Source organism: Salarias fasciatus, chromosome 23 (assembly GCF_902148845.1).
Source record: "Salarias fasciatus chromosome 23, fSalaFa1.1, whole genome shotgun sequence".
In the NCBI taxonomy this organism is placed as follows: Eukaryota; Metazoa; Chordata; class Actinopteri; order Blenniiformes; family Blenniidae; genus Salarias; species Salarias fasciatus.
Genome location: NC_043766.1, coordinates 20134160 through 20153816, shown reverse-complemented (window position 1 = coordinate 20153816; position 19657 = coordinate 20134160). Strand labels below are relative to the sequence as shown.

General features: G+C 38.9%; 1 protein-coding gene across 1 annotated transcript; it reads right to left on the bottom strand.

The window, feature by feature from the left end:
* Window positions 1-3424: 3424 nt before the first annotated feature.
* On the bottom strand, window positions 3425-19370 carry ghrhrl (growth hormone releasing hormone receptor, like). Its single transcript, XM_030084059.1, has 13 exons — window positions 19317-19370; window positions 12788-12893; window positions 12150-12257; window positions 10731-10822; window positions 9656-9759; window positions 8839-8971; window positions 8508-8661; window positions 7529-7589; window positions 6965-7034; window positions 6618-6709; window positions 5689-5818; window positions 5024-5065; window positions 3425-3590 (listed from the first exon to the last, which is right to left on the bottom strand). Exons 1-13 carry the CDS (start codon window positions 19368-19370, stop codon window positions 3489-3491), a joined length of 1248 nt encoding a protein of 415 aa, XP_029939919.1. The 3' UTR covers window positions 3425-3488.
* Between the last annotated feature and the right edge of the window lie 287 nt (window positions 19371-19657).

Genomic DNA, 19657 nt, shown 5'->3' with positions numbered 1-19657 from the left:
AAGAAGAGGAGGAAGAGGAGGAAGAGGAGGAGGGAAAGGTTACTGAACCATCAGGAAATCTGCAGTGTAATGTTGCATGAAATCTCAGAGGACTTTTAATAAAGTAATGTAGAGATGCTTGAGTTCATTGAAACTGCTTCCATGTGAAATGAGCTCAACGAAACAGAGAGAGACACAGCTTACATGTCGAAGCAGGCCAAAACAAGAGAGGGGGTAAAGCACCCTATAATTAAGTCAATCAGCCCCCCTGGCTGTCTGCACAGAACAAAAGAAACTTACCCCAACTCAGGCTGCTACGACCTCAGCTCTAGCAACATGAATGTATTTCTGTCTGATCCCAGTCATATCTGACACTTTGTCGCCGGGCTGTCACAGCGACACAAAAGCAGCTTTACAGAAATGACACTGGGACGAAGCTGGTGGACTTTCCTGCGCGTCGATGCGGAATGAAAGCTGCGTAAAAAGACACGTAAATTTGACTCACCCGTGTTGAAAGCGCTCGACCGTTTAAAGCGGCGGTTTAGGTCACCGGAGACAAACGGAGGGGTTTCTTTTTTTCGGATGCCCCAAACAGTGCTCCGGTCCTCGGTGGTCTCCTCCTGAACGCAGCCGCACGCCAGCTTCTGGGGGGCTGTGCGATCATGCAGTGACTACACATCCTGTCCCGGAACTCTGCACTTCCCATTCCACAAATCCCCAAACACCGCAGAAGAGGGGCCACGGACAGACAGGCCCGCGGCCCCGGCAGCACCTGGCCCGGCTCTGAACCTTGACATGGAGCTCATAAAGCAGGGAGCACACTCTGGTCAGGCCCGGGGCGAGATGACCGAGTTCATAACGGGGGTTTGAAAAAAGAAAGTCTTTAAGTAAAGTTGGAAAAGTGGGGGATTTTCACTTCCTGGATCAACGTCTGCCCCTGCAAATTAGACAGCAGGACTGCCTTCAACCTCATTTAAAATGAAAGTGGACCTCTAAAGACTACTTAGAGACACTGGCTTCTCTGCAGCAAACGAGTACATTGATAAGCACAATTTAAAATTAGGAGTAGTATTTTGCGCTTCTCACCTCGCTGAGAGAAGTTGATAGTTTCAAATACTAACCAGGCTTTCTGTGTGGAATTTGCATGTTTTTCCCATGTTTATGTGGCATGTGATTGTTATCATATTTATTGATTGCTTTTATTGAATGGATGTTGTCATGATAAAATATAACTTAACCAAAGACAGTGATGGTGTTTGTACAGATGATCTTGCTTCCACAATCATCATACATAAACCCTATGGATAATCCTTCTTTGCCCAGTTCTGACTAGTCTTTATTGGCTTTCTCAGACTGACTTTAAAATTTTAGTTGTGACTTTCCGAGCCTTGCGTCGTGAGGCCCCAAAATAGTCTTGTTGTTCCCCTACTCATCACAGCGAACCTCGGTCTTCAGGCCAGACTCCGGAAACTTCCAAAAACATGTCTTAAAATCCGGGGAGACCAATCCATGGGCTGTTGCACCCAGACTTTAGGATCACTTGCCCTTGACTCTTCGTATGGCCGAGTCTGTGGTCTTCAAAAATGGCATAAAGACATTTTTTATATAGAAAAGCTTTTAGTTGAATTTTTCATCAGGGAATTCTATAATTGTTTTAAAAAAATGTTCAGTTCAGCCATTTGTGATTTTTATCTGAGGAAAGTGCTTATAAATAAACTTTACCTAATCTATTTACTTAATGCTTTTTTCAGGAGACTACAGATCTCAATGCAACACCAAACTGAGCAGTATGTTCAGCAAAGATGCTCTGGGTGAGAAATTTGCGTTGCAGTAGTGGAAGCTTTCTGTCATCCACTAGCTAAATAGGCAAAAATGTCTCAGGGTGAGTTTTTCTAAAAGATGCTCAAAGAGGACTGCAGAAATCCTGTGTTTTAAAGAGCTTCAATCTCTGGCTTACACCTGGGCAAAGAGGAACAGACAACCAGAATTTCAGATAGCACTTATTTTCTTTCAGGTTTTTCATAGCAGATTTTAGAAATATGTGTGTTTAACGTTGCTCATATAGTTTTCACAGGAAAATATTTTATTGTTGGTTGATATTTAGAAGTTCTTATTCTATCAGTTTATTGGTCCTCGACAGTGGAGATGAAGTCAGGCTGTACATGGCCACTGAAAATGAGTTTGATACCTCTGTTAGAGGAATACCATATGAAGAGGCACACTGAAGCATTAAGTTCCTCAAAACAAGAGAACAACCAAGTGGAAAAGAGTTTAATAAAAGACACATTTATGCAGTCAGTTTAAGACAATAATTTTGAATAAGTTAAACTTCACAAAACAATGATTCAATATTTTCAAACTTTCATCAGTGATATGACTTTAAAAACTACCTGCTATTTTCTGTAAAAAGAAATTAAAAAAAACATTTAAACGAGTGTAATTAGTAAAAATGCAGAAACATTTGCAGACTACTAATTTGTGTGTACAACATGAAATAACAGCATTCTAAATTCCAAAAGCAAAGCACGATGTGGAAGCATTTAACATCAATACACATTAGTTGTTAACTTAGAGATCATAGAGTGCATCTTTTTTTTTTTTTTTTTTTTCTTGCATCATTTACAGAAGGCTACAGCTTTAACATAGGAGGCTACACTGGAGAGCTGGTGATAAAAGCATCATGTTTTAATATACCAGGCCTCACTTCATCATTCGGATAGTAATATGCCAAAATGGACCCACAACACAAGCTAACTTGTTCATGTGTCTTTTCAACACTAACTGATATACAGGATGGTGTTGAAGTTTTAAACTCTGAGTTGTAATGTGATCAAAAACACCTCCAAAGTGAAATAAAGCTGATCTTTCAAGTGCTTCGTCTATCTCGGAGGAAATGTCATGTAGTTACACTCAACAAAACTATAAACACAACACCTTGTGTTTGCTCCCATTTCTCATGAGATGGACTCAAAGATCTAAAATGCCCATTTCAAGGTGGCCTTTTAATGTGGACAGTCTGAGGCACACCTGTGCACTAATCATAGTGTCTGATGAGCATCTTGAGTGGCATACTGTGAGGTGGGATGGATTATCTCAGCAAAGCAGAAGTGCTCACTATCACACATTTAGACAGATTTGTGAACAATGCTTGAAAGAAATGGTAATATTGTGTATCTGGAATGAATTTTAGATCTTTAAGTCTATCTCATGAAAAATGTGAGCAAAAACAAAAGTGTTGCGTTTATATTTTGTTGAGTATTTTAGGAGCTTGTTGGATGTGTGTCCAAAATGTTAGCATTAGTCTTCTTTGTGAAGGTCACCTCGGTCTCTTCATTTTTTTCCTGAAACACTCATAGAGAAGTGACTTTCACACTCTCAGGCTTCAATGACGCATGACTGGAAGCTACTGCTACGGCTGTGCAGCTCAGTAATGATGGCGAAGATGAACACTGAAGCTGTGTGAATGTTCAGTGAGTGTAAGTCCGGCAGCAAGAGGCCTTGTCATGCGGCTAGAAGGGCGTGTCCATCTGGCTGCCCTTCGCAGTGGGAGACACCACTCCATAACTCCTCTCCTTCCAACGGAGCCACTGCATGTGGATCTCCTTCTGGACCTTCCAACAGAGAGCACACACACACACACACACATGCAGGAGGCCACATCAACACATATTCTGGAGATGTCCATCACTCCAACCGGATTGGGGAAAAAAAAAAATGATGTGGACAAAGCATTGAAATTATTTTGAGACGCTGTCTCTAGGAATTAGGCCAAACATGGCTTGGAGTTCTGAAAATAAATGTGCTCGATATTCTGTTGATAACAAGCCAGAAAACACAAAATAAAGTGGATGAAAACAGACATCCAGGTCAGGAATGGGCGACTGTGAACTACAATATTTTTGCAATATTAGAAACTATCATCAGTTATAAGACTTGAGCAAGAAAAGTTTTAAGGTTGTTGGAAACCATGTATTGAAGACATATCTGCATATCATTCGGATTTCAAATAACCTCATGCTGAAGACATTACAATACCACTTCTCCTAATTTCATTAAATGTTTTTAATTTTATGATTTTTTTTTCGAGTTAAGAGAAAGTTCCACTTTTTTTTTCATTTTTAGGATACGAATTTAAAAATAAAATTCAGCTGTAATTGTTACTTGCATATGGAATGATTTAATTTATCATACAGTACATTCACTTTATGTACTTACCTGTTTAGGTACTTTGTCAGAAAGTTAAAATCATATTTTTTTCCCTCTCTTTTGCTTTATGTCACAACAAAAGAATAAGCATGAGAATAAGAATACGTATACATATTTATCTTTGCTCTACTGTACTTTATACTTACCTACCAAGAAAAAAAATAAGATTATTGGGTAAATTAGTTTGGTAAATCCTTATATTGCATTTGTCCCACATTAAAATACAAAAAAAAAAAAAAAAGAAACATTTATGGAGCCTTAAAAATATTCACTTGTGAAATAAAGTGACTTTTATGGTCTGTGTGTGTGTGTATGATCTCAAACACATGAACATATTTTTTTTAGTTATTGTAACTTGGGTGTTGCAAACAGACTGTTGTGCTGAAACTGTTGGAGAGTGTGTCCTCACATTAATCTTACTGATTATGTAAGCCCTTTGGAGTGTTTCCTTATGCAATGAAGGAAAGTGGGAATATGTTTGGCAGACCTGACTCCACTGGAGCAGTCACCTTTCATCCTTTGAGACTGAACCAGATTTTATACCTCAGCTTGAAAGCTGAGATGAAGAGTATACTTGTGCAATCACAACATCTGTTTGAATAATGTTGCCGTTGAAAACAAGGTCACAGAGTGCAGGCGTCGGAAATGTTGTAAGTGGGTTGACAAAATGGTTCTACATGTATTCTGATATGTGTGCTAATTGACTTGTGACTGCGGCATGTGCAGTTTCTTTTGTGTAATCTGATGAACACCATCACTTTTCTATCATGGCTTTTAAGGGATTAAGCATTACTCTGCGTAATATAAATGAGTTTGTTGTGGTGTGGCGTGTACTGACCTCTTGATTGAGAAAACAATAGAGAATTGCTACCAGAAGACCCTGAAAAAAAGAAAAGAAAAAGAAGTTTCAATCAAAATTAGTTCAGACTGGTCAACATAATAACAGAATCACCCATGCAATGGTTATGATTAGGGTTATGGTTATGGTTATGGTTAAGGGTTGACACTAATGAGAGCAGACACTTTGAACAATGAGGATGTTTCACTCCACAGTACTTGCTTCAAACATATGCGTAAATGTAATCTTTAAGCAGTCAGCAGAAAAGAGGGTGAGTTACTTGCAAAGAAGCAAACATGACTACATATGAGACAGACAGAATGAGGTTAGTCTTCAGTTTACAGCTGTGTCAATAGAGTGTTTATGATAAATATTTAATTGTTGTATGAAATATACAAATTAAAACTTTGGAAAACAAAGAAAAATTGATAGTATGGCAAACCCCCATCGTTATGCCATGATGTGGAACATTAACTTATTTCCCTCTGATAATCAAATAACGTTGTAATAGATACAATTTATTTTCACATCATGCAGGCAGGCAGAGAAAAACGTTGATACGAATATGAATTTGAGCACAATAAAGACAGCAGAGATATGTACGACATGTACAACACAGCATGTTCAGATTTACTGAGCCTGTTATCGAGTCCCTATGAGTTTACCTGGAAGGACCCCATGCAGAGCTCCATACAAAGACGAAGGTTAATATTGAAGTAGTCGGGCAGAAAATTGAAGAACATGTAGTGAGTACCAAACAAAGGGATGAGGAGGAGGGTGGACTTAGCCAGACGTCTGTTGCACACAAGAAGAGGAATTTGTTTATTTTTTTTTATTACAGCTCCTCCTATTACATTTTCATTACACACCTGTTCATCAATCCTTTAAGCTTCTTCTATTCTCACTTTAACAAGTCTAGTCTCAGGGTGCTGGATCCAATCCCAGCCAACTGGGAGTCTGCAGGGAACTTTTGAATCATCCTTTTCTAAGACAGTGGTCTGAACAAACAACATCATTCAAAAACGTGAGAGCTCTTGACTGACGAATTAAAAAAAAAAAAAAAACCATCATCACATTTAAAATTTGTACAAGTGTAACTTTGGAAAAAAAATCTGCACTGACGCAATGGTTGATCTATTCACAGACCTTCAAATACTGGTTCAGGTTTAGATGAATAGAAAAAAAGGTTTTATGTTTCTTGACATGGTAAATCAGTGTTAATACCTGTCGTTAATAGCTTTACATATAAAGATGAACTCGAAACTGTGGATTGCAGAAGGAAACTGGAGTATGAGGAAAAATCATGCTCAAGCACAAGGAGATCATCCAAATGGTGCATCGAACAAATCAGGAGGTTCAAACCTTCTTGCCATGATCAAGGCTCAGAATACAGAAGTCTCACCGCCACTAACAAATTAAGACCGTGTTAACAAAAGATAAATATGTGATCAAATTAAAGGAAATCTCAGACCCCATATCGACAGTTGTACACTAAAGAACAGAAGTGTTTCTCTTTATTCAAAGAGAATCAATTACCATAATAAAGGACATTGAAACAGGTGAGTTCACTTTGTGTCTGTAGTTGATGCATTACCTGTATTGAGAGCAGTTATTGAACTGAATCAGCCGGGGGTTGAGCTTGTGTACAAGGATTCTGATGATATTCATAAAGAGCATAAAATTGACCTGGTGATAGAAAAAATTTGTGAAAAATTGATTTAGCTGAAAGCACAATTTTTTTTTTTACGTAAAGTCAACAATTTGAGCGGCCAAGTGTGAAGTTGACTCAAACTGGTGTCTGGCTGTCTGTTTTAATCAAACAAAAGGAGCAAGGAGCTTTTTCTCCCAGTGACTATAAAAAAATTCAAACAAACCACGTGCATACCAAGCTGGTGTATAATAAACAGTCTGTTATATTCACAACACAACATGAGCACTTACTGCTATGGAGACAACAATTGGCCCTTTAATTATCCACCAGTAGGGCGAATCCTCATTGACGTCCCAACATCTGCAATGGACAACAATTTTAGATGTTCAGAAATTCAACCATCAGTCTTCTATACTCAATTTGATCTAATTCTGGGTCGCAGTGTGGTTGAGCCAATTCCAGCTTACATAAAGACAGGACACTTGGACAGAGAATAAATACCCAACACATGTGCTGCTGTCGCAGAGCAGCACATAAAGCAGCACATTTATAAAAATGACTGGTGGCTCATATGGATTGAATGAAACATTTCCATTGGATGCAGAATTAGTTAACACCTTGAGTCAACAGACATTTCAATATTGCCTGATGTAATTGAAAAAGTGAGACTTTCAGGATTTTGACAATTATTTGAGCAAATAATTCTTCCAAGACAAACACAAGACAAAAAAGTGGAATGTATATACTGAATATATACTGACAAGTTTTTCCATTTGTTTATTTCAAGGCTTCCTAAACTCTACAGGAAAAATAACCAAGAATGTGGAGAAGAAATTTTCAGCATTTATACAAACTCTGTGTCCTCAAAATACACCCTGGATCCAATCCAAAGGACTATGAAGAACACAGGTACACCTGCAGAAACGTGAGAGACAATAATAAAAGATAATTGAGATTAAATTAACGCACACTGAGATTGATGGATCACAATTAGACAGTCACCAGGCTGTGATTTCTGTTGACTGAACGTCAAATTTTTCTAATAATATCTGAATAAATCATCAGTATCTGAGAATAGAATACACATTTCATAGTGATTAAGCACTGTGTTTTTACATGACTTAAATCATAGTCTGAATTCTCTAGCATAACACAGATTTCTGCCTGATCTTTGCGCGTTGCATCTAAAGCTACTGTTCAAGTTCTCAATGGCAAGCAAAGGAGCTTTATTTAAAAAAAATTCTGACATTTAAGGTCTATCCACAAATATTGTACATAAATGACCGTTGCAGGTATATTAACCTCAATTTGCTTTATTTGTGTCAGATGAGACTGCAGGACAGCTGTCAGCTGGTGAAGTGCAGTATTAGCTGTTATTGCTTCCTGATGGCATTCCTGATGCATTTTTGTGATGTGTTGCATTTCAAATGGCTAGGCTGAAGTTTAAGTTTTGTCTTTGTGCACACCAAAGACTCAAAGAACATCACTGATTTCCTAACAATATGACATTATAAGAGTTTTTGTCATATGTTACATAATAAAGATTGAAACGGGGCTGTTGCTATAAAAGACACAGTTCTTAGAGACTTCAGTCTGTCATTATTTTAAAAGATGACATACATTTGAAGGAGTAAAATCAGAATAATGGACTACTATTACACATTAATGTGTATTAATGATGGAACAAGGCGTTTATTAGGATAAATAATCATTTTTTTCATTGTGTCATGTAAGATCCAGTATTATAAATACTTAATAAGAGTACGGTTCATTAAAATCCTGCAGTTCAACATTGGAAGTACTGAAGAAAGTGCATGTCAAAGAGATTCTCACCCCAGCCTAGAAGACTGAAGCCCCAGAGGCAGCGGCGGCTGTGATAGAAAGAGGAGAGCAGCAGGGAATTGAGGTAGAGCGCCTCCACCAGGAGCCAAAAAAAATTTACCATTACGCAGTAGTGACAGAAGACCACAGAGGCCTTACAGGCAAACTGGACAGAGGAACAGGAGGGACAAGGACAGAGAACAAACTGTAAGGAGGGGTGAGCCAGAGAGAGGAGGCGCACAGGCAAAATATGAGGATGAATAAACATGAGAACATAGAAATCTGCCCTGAGGAATTTCTTAATACAGCCAAGAGCCTCTTGTCTGGAGTGTCATTATCTTACGGTGGAAAGGGTGCAGTGGTTGGTAATGTCATTTGAGAACAGAGTCGCATCCTTTATGAACACTGCCACAGCTTTTAGGATGAATGTAATGAAGAGTTGTATGTGGATGAAGTTCCTCGCACATCGCAGCTTCCTGATGAAAAAAAAAAAAACAACAACAGGCAATATTAATACTGCAGTGCTCAACCACGAACAACAAAATCTAACAATAAACTACAGTATAAAGCAATTAACTATCAGACAGACGGAGACAATAAAACTTCCTCTACCAGTGATTTTATTGCTCAAATAAAAACTAAAGCAGACTGATAATAAAGCTTAAAAAAATGATCAACGAAACAGAGGCAAACAGATGGTAGCATAGGTGCAGTGACTATATTGCAGTCGCATTATGTTTATAAAACAGCACACCAGGTTGGAATTGATTGCTTAAAAAAAAAAAAGCATGAGTAGGTTTTGTGCTCCGACTTGCTTTAATCCAGTGAACCTAATAGCTCGGTGGGAGGGTGTGAGGAGACCCTTCATATTGTGTCAGTCACATGCTGAGGGGGCCGGGCGACCTCTTCATTCTACAAACAGCCTCGAATCACTGAATGACAGACGTGAGCTTTTTAAAATGTTGACAGAAGAGAGCTACGAGGGGTTTGTTTCCATGTGTTTCTAGTTTTTAATGCTGAGCCACACTCATCTGCTCTCCCTCATAGCATTCTTGCAGTGTCCATACATGATTAAATAAAGTTCAAATTCAACTTAAATGTAAGTGTGCTGTTACACAACAAACAAGCGGTAGAACAGTTTTCATCTGACGTGCTCATACCTGAAGAGCAACAGGATGAAAACAGCGACTGCCAGCACCGCCAGAGAGACGCTGTAACCTACGGTGTATATGAGCTTCACTGTGGCGAAATACCACTCTTCAGTCTGAAATCAGGACGAGAAAGAAGATTTTGCATGAAAGGACATCAAACTCAAAATATCAAAGCTCCTAAAAGTGCTGCCAGGCTTCAAAATAAAGATAATGCCTTAAAATTAGATTAAATTACAGAGGCAAACATCAGACTCAACCACAGAAAAGATGACTGAAACAAAATTTTAAAGCTAGTTTCAAAATCTCAGCTGGGCTCTAATGACAGTAAGAGGGGCTGAAGCAGAAACTGAACCAACTCAAAGGACAGAAAAAAAGAATTTAACAGCATTACTGTAAGAGCTTGTAATGGATGACATTTAACCTCAGTTTTGGGAATTTTTAACTGATTTTTTCGGTGGATTGCATCACACATGAATTCTCAAAAATCTGTAGACCTCGTTGTGCTGTGTGACAATTTGAGTGACTAATTGACAGGATACACTGAACAGTTTATAGGTCTCATCAAAGGAATATAGTATATACAAGTAAAGAAAGGTTTTCTTTTTTCTAATTTTTGAGAGACTCATGCTTGATTCTCACAATGAAGAAAAATTTAAATATGCAGAGCATTTTCACTAATCTTAGTCCTAAAAGGTTACCGTATATAAGAACAGTAACAACCTAATACAACTGACTACATGTTTTGCTTGATGTGTTACTTTTTGGCTGTTTTGGTGTCTGGGTGTGTGTTGTTTCTTCTTTTAGTCTTTCCCCCTTTTTTTCTTCCTTCACTGTGCTCTCAGAGATATGCCTCTGGATGCAAAATAAATCCACACTGCACTACCCTTGCCAGTGGACACATGCCTATTTAATTAATCTGTTTCTGGAATAATTGTTTCAGGGAACTTTAAGTTGGTCTCATATTTCAACCACGTTTCTAATGTTACAATTGGGAGGGATCCAAAGATTTATGAATTGCCAATTTAGAGTTTACCAGTATCTTATTTATATTGTGTCTTCACCTCCGCAATCAACCCTCCCTCACCTCTGGAATGGCATCTTCCACGCTGCAGGCAATATGGTAGGGAGGGAACGGCCTTGACCAGCCGCCACCAGTGCAATTTCTGCTCACTGATCCTGAAGAAACACGTCAAACATCATCTACATGTCACTTTGCAGAGCTAGCTTCACATGACTGTAAACATGTGGATCTTAAAGAACAAAACAAAAGATAAAATCTTACCATAACGACATATTGACTTGATCACAGTGATCATTTTCAAATCAGAATGTTAACACAACACTTCAGCGCTTTTGTTACTGTTACTGGTGACTTTAATTGCAGCACATTGGAGAGAACTCCTCTATCACTGACAACAAACTGGACGGTTTTAGGGCTGTGGCGGAGAGGAGCACATGGAACAGTTTTCATAATGAAAAACCCAGAATGCAGTCTCGAACACACACTGCGCTGACAGTGGAGCAGTTTTTCAAACGGACGCCTGCAGCTCTGCTGTCATACTGACAGATACAGGAAATCGTTTCTGCCAACTGCAGCAACTGCACAGTGTCCTGTTTTTTTGTGTGCCTGCCTGCCTCAGTCTGTCTGTGTGCCTGTCTGACCGTCTGTCAGGTAAGAATGAAATACTGTACTGAAGTTGACAAAGTTTTTAATTTTTTAACCTTAGCAAAAAAAATACATCCAATATAGCATTTTTTTTTTTTAATGCTATTTGCTGTTTGGAGCATATTTCTGATTGATCATGTTCTGTGTTATCGATTTACTGGGGTTAATTTCAAATTTGTAAATACAAAAATCAATGTTTTCATAACAAGGAAAGTTTTCAAACATTTTAAAACATTTTTGGAAAAAGTACATGACAAAAATCAAATATGGATTCATTCAGTCTATACTGTCCTTAAGTGTAATTCAACACAAATTAATTGAACATAACGTAACATTACTGCTTAATCCCTACACAATTAACCATGCAAATGCATGTCCATGCATCTTGACCATTCATGCTATAAGACGTGCGCAAAGCATTTAGATTTACAACTGAAGCTGCTTCAAAGGAGATGCAAACATCACCCTGTTTTTCTTATTCAAACACTAATGGATGTTATATTTGCTCATTTTATAGTTTATCTTTATTCCAGACTCATCGGTCCATAAAAAGAGCAACAAACACAAAAGAAAAGTGAGATAATAATAATGTCACTATCACCGCAAAATCCAAAGCAGACTAATTAATTTGTTGGTAAACATCTAATTGGATTACGGTCTTCTGTGCCAATGCGGCAAACCTGAGTCGAATCTATTTTACTATTTACCGAATACCTTTGAGAAACAACCATTATATTCAGAACACACACGTTGATTCAGATCTAGAGCACACACTATTTTCAATGTAAAAATAATTGTGCTTTTTCATGGTGCGGTTTTTCCAGTGTGATGGGTCACCTGTGTCGTTCTTGAAGAGGGAAAAGACAGAGGGACACGCTCTGTGGACAGTTTCTCCAACGGCTGCATGAGGCCAGCAGGCCACTGCATCCCAGATAGGATAGCAGCCTTTTTAGAGAAGATGCGAGAGGGTTTCACACAGGTGAGGGTCAAAGGGTCAAACAGTTCAGAACTCATACCCCAAAATTCCAATCTCACTGCTGAAATATAGAATTTTAAGAAGTTAAACTGTGTACATTAGTAAAACCAACAACAGCATTCATCAAGCACCCCAACACTTGCTCACCTCTGTGTATGTCTGTGTTTATCAATGTATATTGCACTGATGCAAAAATGAACAAGTGCTGACCAAGGATTTAATGCAGAGATAGACGACATCCATAATCATGAAATAATCTTTAAAGGTCTCATCTACAGATAAATCATGGTAATCGATCATTAACTATGTTTTCATTCTGCAGTTAGAATGTCAACCAGTCTTTCCTCATGGCAGACCATTTTCTGTGAAGCATTTATTCTTCTTTACATGCATTATATGAGCATTTGCAGAATATTGTATAGCTGCAGTCACTCTTGAATAGATATGAGCTTCTTCTACAGTGAAAACTGGATGCATGATTTGAAAATGGGAGACTCACCCTCTGTGCTGTTGTTTGCCTGCTCGGCGATGTACTGAAGGCAGTGGAGCTGCTCTTGTTCCAGCTGAAATATGTATTCACATTCAGGGTGCAAACTCAACCAAGCCTGGAGGTAGGAAAACAAGATGAGAAGGGAAAATAGAGGGAACGGACGTTCCAAAAGACATATGTGAGGCACACAGGTGAAGCATCCTGTAGTCACTTGTAATCACATCAGAAAAGTCTTTCATGTGTACAAAAAAGACGTCTCTTTTCAAAGCGAGGTGAGTCATTCTGCTTTCTCCCTGAAATAGTGACCTTTTGGCAAAACGTACCTATTTCTTTGGGTGTCATTAAACAAAATGATGTTTCACTGTAGTAAACAGAGAATTGAAGTCTAGAAAATTCTTTAAATCGGTTTGTCCCCGAGTACACAATGATTATCTTTACACAGTAGTGCTGCTACGACAGGCTTCTGTTTGTCCACACCTGCTGGACAGCTTCTTTTCCTGTCTTTCATATAAAAACAAAATAACTGGACTTGCATATGGCAATAATTCCTTCTTTAAATGTATACAAGCATCTCTGCTCAAGTAGGAAAGGGGCTCCAATACGAGGGGTCCTCTAGACGGAAAGTCATACTGGGTCTTATACACACTATCATAACCCTCATACACACTACTATACGCAGGTTATAGTAGTGTGTGTGAAAGATGAATGAGTGAGACTTCAGTAGTGTGTGTGAGAGAGAACAGCAGCCTGTGTGAGAGGCTGATCTGTGTGTGTGTGTGTGTGTGTGTGTGTGTGTGTGTGTGTGGTGTGGGTGTGTGTGTGTGTGTGTGGTGTGTGTGTGTGTGCGTGTGTGTGTGTGCGTGTGTGCGTGCGTGCATGGGTGTGTGTGTGTGTGTGGGTATAAATCAGCCCAGCCGTGAGGTAATCATCATGATGCCCTTTCATTTCTGAAATTACTCAGATTTTTATGCAAATGTTCATGCAGCATTTTCAAGCTGTTATTTCGGTCACTCTTTTACTTTTAGAACGACGTACTGTCGATTACTTGCAGCAGGGCACCACACCAAGTCACAGTGCTAATGAAGTCCTCTCTGTCCCTGACGCTCATATCCTTCAGACCTACGTCCTTGATTCAGCTCATTTCCATCTGACTTAAAAAGAATCCCTGAGAGGGAAACAAACGAGGCTGGAAGTAGATGCTACCAAAGACCAAATGAAACAAGCCTTCAGGAGATTAACTCCTGTTGAATCAGAATCATTTCCTCTTGGGATCCACCAAACCCCAAGTCACCAGCTTCCTGAGTACCGGCCGATAGAGCGGAATGGCTGCGTGTGCTACAAACATGAGTTTCATTAACAGGATCTCAGTAGGGGGAGGAAACACTGCACCCACACAAATCCACCAAGAGGATAGCTGTCTGAACATTTTCAGCACACACGCACATGCACACGCACGCATGCACACACACACACACACACACACACACACACACACACACACACACACACACACTGTTTTAGAATAAAACTTGTGAGTTTACTGACCTGATCTAAACAAGGTGCAACAGGAATCTACAAGAAAACGCAAAATAGCTGTCACCTCTGATCCACCACTCTAATTTGAAATTGAGTGAAAATGTAAAATAAATTGCTACATAAGTGGAAGTTTTAATGACATCACAGAAGTGTCTGCAAAAGGGTGTAATCCACGTACTTAAGACATTTCAACAATGCCAATTACAGCACCACTGTTTCAATGTTTTATGTAAACCACATGTAGATATTTAACAACAAAAAGTCAATACAGTTTTTCATGAGCAGTCACTTAAACATGTTTCTTGGCGCTGAGAAAGAAACAATTTAGAGCTATTATTGCCCCAAGCCCATCCAAATTCTTTCTTCCTGTTCTCCCACCATAACAACCCCACCGTTGCTCCTCATTTTCTGTCAGTCAACAAGTTTGCCATCTCACACATACCAACATGATTATGTTGTTGGAATACAGCTGGAGTTTGTGTTTGTGCAGAACAACAAACCACTCGAAAGCAGCGACAGAATAAACAGGAATGGGAAACACTCCGAAAATGAGCAAAAATGAACTGACCGCTAATGCACCAAAGACATGCTCACCTTCACCACCAGCAAGTGGAAACAAATAGCATCAGCTCAATGCCACCAGTGCCTCTATCAGCTGAGAGCAGAAATGTTGAAAAAAAAAAAAGATCTTGCATAAACCCCTGCTAGTCCTCTTTGCTCCTAATGCAATGCTAATTAATGTAATGAGAGGTGTTATTGTGCCATTTACCCAGTAATTACAACACCTACTGTTTAAAAGAGGTGTGGGAAGAAAATAAAAAGGTTTATTTTGCCTCCTGGAGCGACATTAAATTCAGGCATTAGGCATTTTGGATATTTTGAACGTCTTCATATTACAGTGGTGTGTTTGTTCTCTGCAACTTGAGTCTATAATGTGTTTAATTATTGTTTTAGGCAGGAAGTTAGAACATTCATATTCATTTCAGAAACATCTATGCTAATTGTGAAAAAAAAATCTGAACATGAAAAACAAAACAAAACAAAACAAATGAAGGATGGGATTTGAGGTAAAATCCATAGAAGGGAAAACTGGACAAAGAAAAGCCATATAATGAAAGACAATGTATTTTATATTAAAAGAGAGTGCCTATGTAGGTGCCCCCCCCCCAAGCCCCTCCCCATGGGGGTCACCACATATCATTGCAACTTTCACCACAGACAATGAGTTTTTACATCAGATGCTCTTTTTGATGCAACCAGGCTTCAAAGCCAGTTCAAAGCCAGGACAGAGTTTAGGGGGGCTTCTCCATCCGACTGTCGCCTTGTTCTGCTTAGGACCAGGCACTATCGAAGCCATTAAACATGCAGTATGAGACATGGTGAGATGGTTGTATAATGAGCCAGGTAGCAGTTGTCATGGTTGGTTGAAGCTTTATTGAAGCTTTAGTTTACCTGAAATTCTTTTTCACATTCACAGTTAACAACCCAGCACCTGGTGAAAACCATGGTCACTTTAATAATTAACTAAACAACCACCTCAAGCTCAAGCAAGGCTCTGCGGTTCAAAAGCAGGGGCATCATCTCAATGGAGCAGTGTGTGTGTACATAGATTATGCTTGCATTGTATATTTTTTCCTGCACTCACCGTTGGGATTCAGTGCCAAAAGGCACTTCAACACGTGGACAAGTCAAGCAAAGAATAGAGCCATCAACCACTTGAATGGAAGACGATGTGTTCAACAACTGGGGTGCAGTCATAAAAATGGGTCATGCATGTTCTACATAAGACGCTGTGCACGTTTAAAGGCCAGCGGGCGAGGAAACAAAGTGAGAGTCAAGGCTGGGTGGATGTTCGGGTGTGGTACATGGAGGAGCTCATGGAAACTAAATGCGAGGCCAAAGGCCCTTTCGCACTACAGCTTCTCCACTGTAAAACCCTCTGAAGGGTGAAGCCCATTATCCACTTACTACCCAAAAAGGGGCCAAAGCATTGGGCTCGCTTTGCAGACGTTTGTCTTTCCAACAACAGGCGAAATGCACTTTCTCACTGCTGCTGATGCAAAATATTGAACACGCTCATATATTCAGAAAGAGAAAACACGCATTGGCAGCATCTGAACTTAACATTACTAGCACAGAAATTAAGAGAGTTTGACATTTGAGAACATTTTATGATTTTTTCCTGCCTACTTGTCCCGAGCAGGATATGAAACTGAAGCCAAAACTCAGTTTGTATATTTTAGCATCAGGGACTTGTAGACAGATCAGGTCTCATATTTCATAAATTAGAATGAATGTAAGTCACTTGATGAATCCCCAATTCAGCATTCATCCAATTCATGCTTAACTATTCATACTAGGAACAGTTCGGAGTTAAAATGGTAAATGGAGTTAAGAGACACAAAGTGGCAAAATGTTTGAGGAATTCAAAATTACAATCTGCAAACTGCCACCCATAGACTTGCTTTGCTTGTCTCAGGGCCACAATGTCCCTGTGTATGCGTCTTAGCGAAATAGTGAGAAAAGAGGAGTGAGGCCAATCCGAGCTCTGTTATTTCTCCGAGACAACAAAATCACATTCAAACCTGGTTAATCTTCTGGGTCAACCCATATTTGTTGCCAGTGTAATATTTATGTCTTCATAGGCAATACACTTTGTATATATAAATATATTTATTTAGTCTTGTCAATTTGACTTCAAACTTCAGTGAAAAAGTTCAGTGTTCGCACATTTGCCACACTGGTAGGAGAGGAGGACACATGCAAACAATGCAGTTTATGCTTTTACGTTCTCCGAGTGTGCAGAGCATAGAGTGGCCAGTGCCATTAAAGCAGAAAGGCAAGCCACAAAACACAAGGCTCCACATATAACTTCATTAATTCATTATTATTTATTTTGTATAGACAAAAAGGAAAGAGCGGCATGGGGCATAGTATAACTTTAGATTATGTTTTACAGAATGACAGTAATGTTAATTAGCTGATCTCAAGTTAATTTTTTTTTTAAATTGTCTATATCTACATTTAACTGGCACAGAAGAAAGAGAAACTGAGCAGCAGTCCATCTGCTGACAGTGGAATGAATCAGCTGTAGCTCCGGATGAGTAATGTCTCACTCTCTTTTTTCACTCCAGCCACAAGAAGTAATCTTGTTGACCCCTAATTTATTTATTTTTTGTTTGATCTGTTTGATCTGTTACTGAAATGATCATTTCAATAGTACTGGAAATAGAAGTAGAGATTGATCCTATATTATCAAAGCACGTGTTCATTCTGTGGTGAGCAGCTGATCGTAATTCAGTGTGGTCTTCAGCAGTGAAAGCAAATGAAGAAGCAAATGGTGAGTGACCCCTCTCTCTCTCTCTCTGTCTCTTTCTCTCTCACACACACACACACACACACACACACACACACACACACACACAGATCATCATACCATCCGTTTGTCTGGTTCTCAAATTTATATTCTGTTTTGGAAATTAGCAAAAAGTAATAGTCCTATGAAAACTCGTTTAATAAAATACTGTGTCAGCCTATGAGTGTAAACACACGGTGCCATTTGTTGATAGTCATCCTTTTTCACTGTTGATTGAACAAGACAGATAGAAAACTTCATAAAAAGTAAAAATAATAACTTATACTAAAGTCCTGTAAAAGCAAATAGATGCTAACTTATTTAAGTGATTTCAGTAGATGAATACCTTGGATAACATACTATTTGTGTCTGCAGTGTGTGTTATTATTGCTATGTGTGTTCGTCTGAACAGAAAACCAGACTTCAGAGTTTTTCAGCTGCTCATTGAGCATCACATTGTGTAGTATCAAATGAAAACTTACTTAGATTTAATCATTCCTTTTTGCTTACTTTAAGCATGTACTTTCAAGTACGCTTTTTCTGTCATTGCGGTTCAAATGTCAAATTTCATGGAACCTTCAGTTTTCTCCTTCTATCTTTATTTTGTTTTTGGGTTTTTTTACATTTGCCCTCAAACTTTCAGGTTTTCACCTATAAGGCACACAGACACAATGTGAAGATCTGCATGCAAAGAAAGAAGGGTTCAGAAGTAATAAATCAATACAATACAATCTAGCAAAATCATGCAGTTATTTTTTCATCATTACACGATCTGATGATTTGTTTCATAAATCATCACACCCTCACAGGCTACAGTCCATCAAAGAGCCAAAAAGACAATTATCATTTAGCAGAGTCCAAACTATAATGCTGTCTGTGTAGTTTTTCACCAGATAGATTATGTTCAGGTAAATATTGGGTAAATACTGTAGAAAATAAACCCACATTCACAGTTTTAACCAGTGAAGAGTGTGGCTTTTTATTTAAATGCACCTATTCACATGTCACACACACCAGATACTCACTGCAATCTATCTTTATGCATCAAAACAAACGCACGGGACATTATTATTTATTATTATTATTATATTATTATATTATTATTATTATACTAATTTAAGTGCTAGGGACTTTCTCTCACACTCTGCAACCCTCGCCTCATAATGACAGATTTGACTAATAATTTTGACACGAGGAGATTTGCCCCCAATACAGCAAGTCCAGAAAAAAACACGGATACACGCTCACATTTTTCCAATAAGCCCATAATTATTATAAATAAATATGTGTATATCTCACAGGAGACGGACTGTGACAAGAGATGCTGCATCATGGCACATTTAAAGTAATAAATATCCACTTATTCAAACACGGTGAAATAAAGGAATACTTCTAGTTTCTACAAAATGACCATTCTGATAGTGCCCGACCGTCTTCCCAATGTGTTGCATGAATTGTATCAATTATATTGTATCAATCGAGAATTCCGAATTAAGGTGATTTGTTAAAGATTTAAAAATGAGTGTTATTGTTGTTGTTATTCTCGCGGAGTAGCTATCAATATCAACACTATGTCGCAACTATGAAGTTTTCAGGTGATTAACAAATAAGAAGTAAAAACAAAGAAGAACATGCAGGTGAACTTACAGGTGAGGCCAAACACAGCGTGAGGAAAAGGCTCCTCGTGTGGAGGCAGGGCATGGTGCTCAGTGTCCTCCTCTCACTCCAAACGTGGCGCTTCGCCGAGACGCACTCTACTCCTGCTGGATGAAGCGATGTTGTGCGCTCGCTTCCCAGGTGCACACACACACAGCGACACACGTCAAGAGAGCAGCAATACACACAGTAGCTCTGGTGTGTATTTCCACAGTAAGGGCTCTCTGTTGCCACACTGACCGCAGGCCATGCTTATGCGTAAAAATTGATCATTCTGACATCTCCCTAACCAAGGAGAAATACTGCCAATGATGGCAAAACGTGGAGAGTAT